This window comes from Telmatherina bonti (genome assembly GCF_933228915.1).
Source record: "Telmatherina bonti genome assembly, chromosome: 16".
Taxonomy (NCBI): Eukaryota; Metazoa; Chordata; class Actinopteri; order Atheriniformes; family Telmatherinidae; genus Telmatherina; species Telmatherina bonti.
In genome coordinates, this window is record NC_136614.1 from 29,094,815 (window position 1) to 29,105,909 (window position 11,095).

The following is an 11,095-nucleotide window of genomic DNA, read 5'->3' on the forward strand; positions in this document are numbered from 1 at the left end:
AAGTTGTTTACATGAAGTGAAAAAGGAAATATTCTCATCTATCTGCAAGACCATTACAGATTAACAGCTGAAAGTAAATCTTGCTCATTTTTCAATAAGAGAACTTCACTTCCTAAAAGCACAACCTTGTTTTATTCCAAATTTAAGAAAAATTAATAGAATATGAATTTACATTTCTTACACTGTCTGAACAGCAGTTTAAACACACAATTAGAACAAAGTACATTTTCTATGGACATCATTTATGGATACAAAAGACTAAACCAAAATGCAAAAGGCACAAGTGACAACCAGATATGTGGAAATGCTCAGAAAACAGGAGACAAGTTCATTTTTCAGTGAGAGAAAACAACAAAGAGCTGCTGAAAGCTTCTTCATGGTGGCTTCATTGTTTACAAGAACAAACTTTATAGACACCTTTTTTAAATTTACATTACCAAAAGTCTAAATCATTTTAGCTGGATAATATGTGAGGATGTGAAAAATATTTTGTGAAATTGTTTTCTATTTCTATTTCTATATATATATATATATATATATATATATATATATATATATATATATATATATATATATATAAATAAAAGATTGTTTATGTTGGATTTTTTAGTTTTTCTGAAAACATACGACTCGACCAACAACCAAGCTGACGCAGCTGTAAAAAAAAAACCAAAACACGTACTTTATTTCAAATTGCTTTAACAGGGGCACTAAAAACAAACTGCAGAAATACACACAGCCCCCCCCCCCTCATCCCACCCGCCTTCATCCCTTCGAGTTAAACTCACTTTGATAGAAAATATTCTCATTTTAAAAGTTATGGATAAAATGAAAGCACAGGAGAACAAACGTTCGGTGGACGAAATGACCTGAAACTCGGCGTTAAAGAACTTGTTTCCAGCCAGAAAAACAGACGAAAGAAAAAAAAAAAAGGAACACTTAATCGACAATAAGAGCACAGTTTGGTGCCACTTTCCAACCTTAAAAAAAAAAGATGAACTTTAAGCAATAAATATATAACGAATGGACACCAGCTCACCGCTGTAACTGTGGCATTTTGCAAAGTGTGCAAGAATAACTTTCCAGGGAAAAGTGGCAGCAAACACACACACTCATCACACATCTTAATCAGTCATTGGCTCCCTCACACACACACACACACACGCAGATGGACAGAGCAGAGAACGCTGTGGCTATTGATTACCTGGACTGTCTGACATCACAACAAATTGATAATCTGACAGTGCAAATCTTCAGAAATCAAACAGAAAAGCAACAAAGACACACAAACATGGCAAACTTCCAGACAATTTGTACAATTCTTGACTTAATTCTTTTGATTTTGGTTTTTTTTTTTGCCAATTTTTTTAAAGGTAAAGATAGAATGAAGCTCCAGAGAAGCAAATATGGGGGGAAAATAACAGTATTTGTTGATTTAGAAGATTTAAAAAATAAAAAAAAAAAGAAAAAGAAAAAAAACCCTCCAAGATATTTTATTTAAAGGTTAATATTTGACCTTTCTCTTAACTCTTCATTGACCACCTTCAAATAGAAAAAAAAGCTTTTTAAACAATACATAAAACACTCTGGAGCACCATTTTCATAAACATGGAGACAGAACTATGATCCCAAAATGAAAAATATATATCAAAGCCAAAATGTTAAGTCTGGTCGTCCTAAAAGGCAGCGAGTTTGACTGGTGGCACTAAGTTTGGGCTTAAAGTAGATACAAGTCAATCCAGTCAACCGACTACAGTGCATTAGATTAGGTGTCACTCGTCTACGGGGCTATTATGAATGACCTCTGACCTCCAGGTCGGGTCACCCTGGTCCACTACACCTGTGTGATGTGAAATGCTTTTTCTCTCTGGAAAAGGAAGAGAAGCCTGGAAGAAGAAGAAGAAGAAAAAAAAAAAAAAGGAGAAACGACGCTCTGTTCATGGGCTCTCTCTCTCTCTCTCCTCCCTGTTAGTTTTCATCCTGCAAGGCAAGTCGAGTGTTTCTGATGGATGACGCCCAGGTTTTACAGTACCTCACAATCCTTTGGGTTTTGGCGAGTTCTCAGAAAGACTCGAAAGTTTTATCCTGAAGGTCACAGGCTATGGAAGGATGCTGAGGAGTCTGCTAACTGCATGGGAGTTACAGAGCTCCTGCTCTAGACGCTTTCCTGTGTTTGGCTTTCTCCTTCACCACTCGGCGTCCCCGATGGCTTTGGAAAAGACGTAATCTTTGCCGTTCAGATTCATGATCCCATCCTTCAGGTGGAATTTCCATTTGTTCTTACTTCTGTGGATCTGCGGAGGAAGCAGGAGGAAATGAGTGAGTGTGGGCGTCCAGTGCAGATGGACACGGTTTCGGATGTCTGCACGCGCGGGACATTAGGCGGTGTTGACTTTTAAAGGAATTAGCGCCAAGCGGTGTTATTATAGAGTTAACGCCATTTGACGGCGACGCTCTTCTCCTACCTTGTCGTACTGGCACACCACTACGTTCTCCGTATCAAACAGCTCCTGGTCTTCGGCGTCGCTCACATCGTCGCCGCTGTTCAGAGGCTCCTAATGAGTTTAAAACAAGTCATTAAACATCCCGACTGAAACACAAAGCCACATGGCTTTTGCGCAGGGGTGCCCAGCTGTGGTCCTGCAGGTTTTCCATGCATCCCAGCTAAAACGTTCCGATGAATCCGACACATCATACGCTGCTGGATCCATTCAGTGGACGCCAGGCGTGCCGGAAAAGGGATGCGTAAAAAACCTCGAGGACCAACTATGGACACCGCGGCTTTAGTGTCTTGTAATCACCTCTTCAACCTGCCCGTCCTCTCCACCGTCTTTGTCTTTCTCCTCCTCCTCGTCTTCGTCGTACTCCTCTTCTTCATCCTCGTCCTCCTCTGAGGAGGTGTCTCCAGCTCCGTCCACCTGCAGCATCATGGGAGGCTGCTGCGCCTGCGGTTGTGCCTGGGGCTGAGCCTGCTGCTGGGCCTGAGGCTGCGGCGGGGCCTGCGGTGCAGCTGCACCCGGGGCCTGCGGAACCGGCTGCACCTGGGCGGCTGGTGCTGTCTGACCGGGCTGTGGCGCCATGGCCGCTGCCTGCATCACCTGCTGGGAAGAAGAAGGTGTTGGTTTAAGTATGATGCTGGAGTTTTATAGGATGATCGGAAGCGTTCGGAGCGCTGACCTGCGTGTTGCCTTGGACTTTGTTTGCTAAGACGATCTGCTGCGGCTGTATGATGACTCCCGTCTGTTGAGGAAGGCCGCCCTGCAGAGGAGCCAGGACCTATGCAGGTTCACAGGTTACCAGAAACAAACATATCAACAGGGGATTAAATAAAATTTAAAAAATCTATATTTTAATTAAACTGTCAGGGTGATGAGGGAGCAACTCTTATGGACCATTAAACTCTGCAGATTAAACTCATCTGTTATTAAACTACACTGAACTACTGCTGGTTTATCAGTCAGACTTTATCTACACATCACTGTTTTGTGACTCAAAGTGCTTTAAGGAAATAACTAAAACAGAAAAAAAAACTCCTTTGAATGAGCTTGTTTCTTAATTTGTCAAGCACAATAAAATCATTGATTAAATCACACAATAGAAAACTGGACAGAAGCTCCATCAGTGAGGTCAATAAAACAAAAAAAACACCATAAAAAACATGAAAAGACAACAAGAGTGAAAATATTGTACAAATATAGCTTAATAAAGATTAATTCAAACTAAAAAATGTAATAAAAAACAGCTAAAACTGGAATATTTTAAGTTCAAATAAAAGCTAAAAGGTTAATAACATAGAAAAATGTGATCAAAGATCAAATGTGGCTTCAAACTTCTGCATCTCTTCTGATTTCCTCCTATATTTCATCTTTTTCTAAATGTCCAGCTTGCTACACGCAGCTCTGCTGAGTCCCGTCATGCCAGCGCGTACCTGCTGTATGACCGGCGCCTGCACGCCGCCAGGCTGCATCTGCTGCTGCAGCACGATCTGCTGCTGAGGCTGCTGGATGAGGTACTGAGCCCCGTTAGGGGCGCGGACCACCTGCAGGATCTGACCTGCCGGCACAAAAACAAGGAAGCTTTTATTCCTGCAGTTTTATTACAGGATGCTTTTCCTCACGTTTTACTGCAGAAGGAAATGTGTTTACCTTGGCTGGTGATGAGCTGTTGGTAGGGGGTGACCCCTGTGGGCAGAGCAAGCGTTGCCGCGGTAGCTGCTGCACTCTGGAGGAGGAAAGAGGAAATCACACACAGTCATCCGACAGCTAAAGATTTAAATATTAAAGTACCTGGAAAAACTGAACAACTTTCAGGGTTAAAGTACGTAAACATTCGGGTATTTCTCTCTTTAAAGGCTTAAAAGTGTTCAGATCCTCCTTCCTGACGTGTATTTCCTGGTCGTTTCACACGGTGGAAACACACCAAGCTCCATAATTTTATCGCAGCATTTAGGAAAAAACTACTGAAGCTGTGAGATGTTGATCATAAAAAGATATTAAAAGGATTTGTATGTGTATCAAGCTTGTTGTCCAGCAGACCGAACACTCAGGTTGGACAACAGGAAACTAAAACGCCCCCAACTATCAGACCTTCCAGGAACTTTTGCTTCCAGACTGGCTGCAGCTTTTGGATAACTTGCTATAAATTTTGAATGTAATTATTTATTTATTCATTATGTTTATATTCTTTATTAAAACAAATACTAGGAGAACATTTTGCATGTGGCAAAGTGATCCTAAAGGTGCACTCTGGGAAAGAAAGACAGTTAAAAACAAAAATTTAGAAAATGTTTCAGCTTGTTCAGCAGATATGAATCTTCATCGCATTGCGATGATTTTTCCTCATCTGTTTGAACACTTCAGACGTTCTGCTGGTGTTCTGCAGTAATATAAACATGTCCGCCTTCGCTACAAAACACCGTTTTCATGGTCAGAATGGGGAAGCCACTTTAACCAGATGATGTAAACACGCTGAAGGCTTTGCACGGTGAGTTGTAGCCGCTGATTACGCTTCTCTCTCACACATGTCTGCATGTTAACAATCCCAAACAGAAGTAAAGCTGATGTTGGGTATTCCAGCTTAAAAAAAGTTTTTTTCCTCCAAGTATACTTTAACTTTTAATATATGATTTAAAACTGAGGTTAAAGGTCTCCGTTTAATACCAAACTTTGTGACATTTTGGTCCTTCGCAGACTAAATTCTAGTTAAACCAGTAAAACAAAGAAAGCTGAGTAGATGGTTATGCAAGCAAGCCAACTATAAACATAAATAAAAACAAGCATTATATGCGCTGTCATAAACAGAGAAAAGGTTTTAGGAATCAGAAATTGTGTGCTGATGAATCTTCATGCTCTGTAGAATAATTCAGTTTATGATTCAACATTTTAAGTCTTGTGGTTTTTAGAAAAACCTGGTCTAACATGGTCCATATGGTCCCCAAACAGCAGCAGAATCACCCTTTATGTCAACAAAACATTTATTCCACTTAGAGAAGAAAATGACGTCATTTTGTTGTCGTGGACGGGTTTAGGACAATTCCGACACTTCGGGCTGGCAGAACTTTATTTTTTTTGTGGGGTTCCAAGAAGAATCGTGTGATTGGTCGGACATCTGAGGTGGGCGTGGCTGAAATGCATGAAGCTGAAACAGTGGCCTCTCTATGTAGGGTGTGGACGTTCTCCCCGTGTATCTATGCATCTCTTGGTACTCCGGCTTCCTTCCACCGTCCAAAGACATGCATGTTGGGTTAATTGGTAGCTCTAAATTGTGCCTAAGAATGAATGAGTACAGGAATGGTTGTTTGTCTTTCTGTGTGGCCCTGTGATGGACTGATGGACAGCTTCTCTCAATTGCACTAAGCGATGGATGGACGGACCGACAGCCAAGCTAGCTTTCCATGTACATAAATCCCAAAAAATGTCAAGATGTCTTTGGCAGCCAATGAGTTAAAGATTACAATAAATGGCCAAAACAAGCTTGTGTTCTTAAAGGAGCATAAAGGAGAAGAATTTGGACATCTTGCTACTTATTTCATGATATGATGCATCAGATTTCTCTGAATAGTTAAACCCATATGGCACACAACAACTCTGTGTTAATGCGACGGCACGGACTCAGCTGGCATCAGATTAGTGGAGAGCAGAAATGTCTACTTCTACTGTCACAGCAGACATTTTTAACGCACGTGTTGGTCCAGAAGTTCTCACTTCCCACAACAGCATGTGGAACAAGCGTGCAATCTGCAGACTTATCTCAGAGTCATCATCTGCTGCGTTAGGCACATTACATTGCTGCATATTCTTGAAGAGCGTGAAACCCCCAACACACTTCATCTAATGTGCATGCAATCAGCTCACCATCCCCGTTGCACTCATGTGCTGTAGAATCTTTGGATCCTGGACAATGACTTGCTGCTGGGGAGCTGGAAAGGGAAACAAAGTCTAATCACTGAAAGTCAACTTCACTCCTAGAAAATACAAGATAACTGCTCAAAATTAAAATGGTTGCATTATTTTTTTTAGCATGCATCTGCATCGACTCACCTTGCTGTTGCTGAGGGGGCAGGATGACCTGCTGGGTCTGTGTCGGCGGAGTCACCTGCTGGACTTGTTGGACATGCTGAACCTGTTGCTGCTGCTGCTGAGCTGCCTGCAGGGCTGCCTGCTCCTCAGTGTGGAAACCCTCCACTGCTTTAGACTGCAATAGTTTGTTCTCCCATAGCTGCAACATCACACAAAGACAAAAAAAAAAAAAAAAAAAGCTCAGAAAGTTGTCGTCTTCCAACCTGCTGCAACAGGGAACAACGTTAGTTACCGTTTTGAGCTCCAGAAGAACTTGCTCGTCCACTCCCTCATCCAGGAACAGCTCTCGTACCTCATTGATCACATCCTCAATCACAGACTTGTATAATTTAGGCTACAAAAGGAGCAAATGTGAGGAAAAATATTATTTTAGATGTTAAAAATCAAAGAAACATATCTGACAGAACAACATTTTTGAGTGGGAACATCTGAATAAAACATTAAACTTGTAATAATTTGTATAAATTTCATGTTTGTAATTAAAATCTGTTCATTTTTCCATTTTTGAAGAATAAACTGGGATAATGAGGAAGTATTTTGTGTGTAGTTGCTATATTTGCGTGAATCTACTCAAACTGCTTCACACCAATATAATCCCTGCACAAGGGTGGATTATACAATGGGAATTATTGGCACACACCCATTTAGGACCCATGTAGGGCAAACACCATCATACAGATCCCCCCCCCCCAAAAAAAACATGAAACAAAATGTACATAAAAGCCAGATATTTACACCACAGTGTCTACTGTATTGCTACTTGTACCATTGGCTGAGAGATAAATGTCATTTCACAGGGTTTACATTCCCACTTTTCATAACGATGCGGTGGGTAAGGGGGGCCCTAGCACATTCTGGACCCAGGGAGCTGTGCAGTTTTAATCCGGCCCTGTCCCTGCAAGCTGCGTGGCTACTCCACACCTTTCCATCACCAAATTACACTACGAACTGCATAAAAGACGGACTTTTGGTCAGTAAATATACGACGTTTAAATATTAAACATCTCCACCGACGGCGGAGCAGCCACCCCCCGAAGCCCGCTGCGGAGCCCTCGGCGTCTCCTTTCCTTCCCCTCGGCCTGGCTGCGCTCCACTATTTAAAGCTCAGCGTGGTGTTTATATGTAGAGCCGGTGACGTAGCGTCGTGTAGCACCGTCCCATCCCGGCCAGTCTATATTAGACAGCCAATATGGCGGTATAAAACCAGCCAGCGGAAAGGAGGAGGGCCAGAACCGAGAGAGAAGAGAGAGGAGACGTGGAAGCCATTTTACGGAGCGGCAAAAGCTGCGCTCGACAGCCTCGTTTCTTTCAGCCATATGTGGCGGAATGAGGCGATATTTTTTGTCGGCGTTAAAGCTTATTGTATTTAATTAGTTTTTGTTGTTGCTAGGTAACGTGACTTTGACGTTAGGGAACGGGAAAGTATGTGACATGTTGTGGGTGAAGGAGGTGGTTTGGGACGGCTCTCGTGCCCTCTGCTCGTGGAATGGTGGACAATGATGAGGCAGCTGACTGAGCAATGAAGACTTTTCAGCTGAAGGACACTTTAATGTTTGAAACTTAAGCTTAATTCAGGCGCAGTGGGTGGAGACTATGTGCTTTTGGGTACATCTGTGTTCAATAAATACCAATTTAGCTTAATTTTAATAGGTCCGTTTGCTAAATTAACAATACAAACGTTAAATAGCGATGACATTAAAATAAATGTCACACAATGAGCTATCCAACCTAAAAATTAAATAAATCATTATTTGTCAAGCTGACAAAGCCTCAAATAAAAATAGCGTTTTCCTTATTAAAATTTAAACTCACACCATTTTAACATATACTTTAGTTTGGAAAATAAAAGGCCTTCTTTAATGTAAAATAAGCCATTTTTCCTGTAAATGGTTCCCTGAGACCTACTTTCTTATTATAATGGTTGATTGGCTATCAGAGTATTTTTTTTAATGAATATAACTGTGACGTGTTGGTTAAAGCAGACATTTTTACTGCAATAAATAAAACCAGCTGGTCGACGTGTTTCCATCAACTTTACCCCCATTTCCCCCGCTGACAGTCCTTAGAGATTGATCCTTACCACTGGGTTCGAGTTAGCCGAGCTCGCCATTATACGCGTAGTGTAAAAACCACACGGAAATAGGCGAGAAATAAGAGCCAAAAATTACGAAAAAAAAAGACTTAAAATAACTGGGAATGGTATTTTAAAACAGCCGGCATCACGTTTGTAAATAAAACACAGTTTTATCGGTCTTATTTACAATCCCAGGCTGCGACTCCCCAGCCGTCCTCCTTCCGTCGTTGTCCTGCTTTATATACTGAGCGAAGGAGCTGCGAGTGCGCGAGACATAGGGCAGGGTCAAATGGCACATCGCGCGAGATTTGGTGCGGAATGCGATGACTCATCAACGCAGTCACTTCTGGGAAATGCAGTTCATTTGTGTTTAGCGGTAAATACAGGTGGATATATTAGCTTAGACATAAGCTTGTTAATGCCGTGTGAGCTTATTGATTCAATTAGTTAGACTGTAAATAATAAGAGCTTGAAAAAACCGAATGAACTCCAACCCAGGGGCGCAGCCAAGAATTTTGGGCCCTATGAAAGACAACAGCATAGACCCCAACACTTGATCACAAATTTTAGATTTTTGTTTTCGCTTCAATTACTTCAAGCTGACAAAAATAAAACAAAAAACAAAACAAAAAAAAAAACCAAAAACCAAAACAACTTTTCATGGGTATAATAAAGATCTAGGGCTATGTTTAACCCAATATGGGGCACGTGACTATTTTTTTAACACTTTGTTTTCTTTCATATTCAGCATGAAACAAATTTTTTTTGTTAATGTAACAACAGAATGGAAGTCTTGGTTCATACCAGGACAGTTTTAGGGTAAAATCTCTAATTTCAAGGTATTTCTTTGACTGCCCTATTAAGGGTTAAATCAGTGCATACATCTAACTAGGTTATTTTAATATAGATGGTTTATCAGTTTATATTACTGCTATATATTTTTTATATATATTTTCTTTTTGGGCCTCTATCAAGTCATGGGGCCCTTAGAATCTTCCTAACATTTCCCCGTCATATGGCGCCTCTGCTCCAACCTACCAGGTGAAATATATTAGTAACTAATAATAATAATTGTGAAGTTACAATACAAGAAATTAAGTTTATGCAGAAGCACATTAAGTAATTGACTTTGTTGGCATATTTATAAAATATGGGAGCTCTTATAGTTGCATAGATAGATAGTTTTTTGGTTATAAAGTGGTCATCTAATATACAAAAAAATAAAACAAAATTTTAAAAACAAACACCTAATGGCATTTTTCTTTAAATCAAGTTGTTTCTGTGGGATGATCCTGCATTGCAAGGCTCAAAGACACTTAAATGAAATCATGAAAAACTTCAATCAGTTATTATATCTGTGTGGTTATTTATTTATTTATTTTTGCATTATCTGCTGATAGACTTTGTATGGTCATCGTTGTTGGGCGGTTTCATAATAAAATCCTCCTCATAAAAGGCAAACAGTCTGGATATACAAAAATGATAACTTACATGGGCAGGTAGATGTTAGATGATGCAGTTTGAATGCTACACTAATATCAACAACATGGTACATTTACTTACACATCTGAGGTTCACTCAGGTAAAGGCCAGTTGATAATTTTTTTTTTAAAGATTACCGGTAGTAGGAGTGGAACAATCAGATTTTAGGCCCCACTCTTATATTTCTCCTAAAACACTTCAAAGCTGTACAATTATATTGTGGTATAAATGTGATTCTTTCTAATTTTCCATGTAATAACATAATACTGCCACAAGAGTGTGATCACATCACACAATTGAGGAAAACCACTTTCTAATTCTAAGACACACAAACCCAGACTCACTCAAGTCATTCACTTGGTACAGCATGAAACTATTTTAACAGATACGCAACAGAAAGACATTTAATTATAATTTTTTCCTATTCAGCAGCATCCATACATCAAGTTTGGCTGACATAAAAATCACTGGCCCTGATTATTAGAGGGAATTTCACTACAATAAAGCTTTGCAATAAATTTGAGCTGACAAGAGAATGTTACCTCCACTTCAGTCTCCATGGAAACTTGCTTGGCTGGTCATTCAGTGGATGTGGATGATATGGACTGGGTAGCTCGCATCACTCTCTCTACACCAATTCACCTAACACGTGAGAGTGGCTCCTCTCAAACAGAAGGGCATCTGCTGAATTCATCCGACTGAGATGAAATCAAAAGCCTGTCTGACCCCGCTGAGGATGTGATCCTCAATTCACTTGTAAAACAAAGTGGAAAAAACGACCAGAGACGTAGCTGATGTGTGCTTGTACTTTTGTTATTTTTTGATGTGATGAAAACACCAAAGCAGGGGGCACGCCGTGTCTTACCTCTGAGGCTCGCTCTCCGCAAGTAATACGATGCCCTCTAAAGATCTAGAGAACACACTTTTTTTTTTCTCTCCCTTCTTCCTCAACCCCCCTCTC

The 11,095-nt window shown here is 40.5% G+C and overlaps 1 protein-coding gene across 2 annotated transcripts; it reads right to left on the minus strand.

The window, feature by feature from the left end:
- Positions 1-828: 828 nt before the first annotated feature.
- gtf2a1 (general transcription factor IIA, 1) lies at positions 829-8,873 on the minus strand. Of its 2 annotated transcripts, none has more exons than XM_079255588.1 (10): positions 8,659-8,873; positions 6,811-6,912; positions 6,540-6,717; positions 6,354-6,418; positions 4,146-4,221; positions 3,929-4,053; positions 3,178-3,276; positions 2,802-3,098; positions 2,466-2,555; positions 829-2,294 (listed from the first exon to the last, which is right to left on the minus strand). In XM_079255588.1, exons 1-10 carry the CDS (start codon positions 8,686-8,688, stop codon positions 2,187-2,189), a joined length of 1,170 nt encoding a protein of 389 aa, XP_079111714.1. In that variant the 5' UTR covers positions 8,689-8,873; the 3' UTR covers positions 829-2,186. The 2 variants fall into 2 exon arrangements, with proteins under 2 accessions (XP_079111714.1, XP_079111713.1); XM_079255587.1 differs by having other exon boundaries at positions 2,802-3,101.
- Positions 8,874-11,095: the final 2,222 nt, after the last annotated feature.

Excerpts from the sequence above, each read along its gene's own strand:
- gtf2a1 (XM_079255587.1), bottom strand. The coding sequence starts at position 8,688 with ATGGCGAGCTCGGCTAACTCGAACCCAGTG. Across the intron at positions 4,054-4,145 it reads ACAGCTCATCACCAGCCAAG|GTCAGATCCTGCAGGTGGTC; the intron begins GTAAACACATTT and ends TTGTGCCGGCAG. Across the intron at positions 3,102-3,177 it reads AAGTCCAAGGCAACACGCAG|CAGGTGATGCAGGCAGCGGC; the intron begins GTCAGCGCTCCG and ends TCTTCTTCCCAG.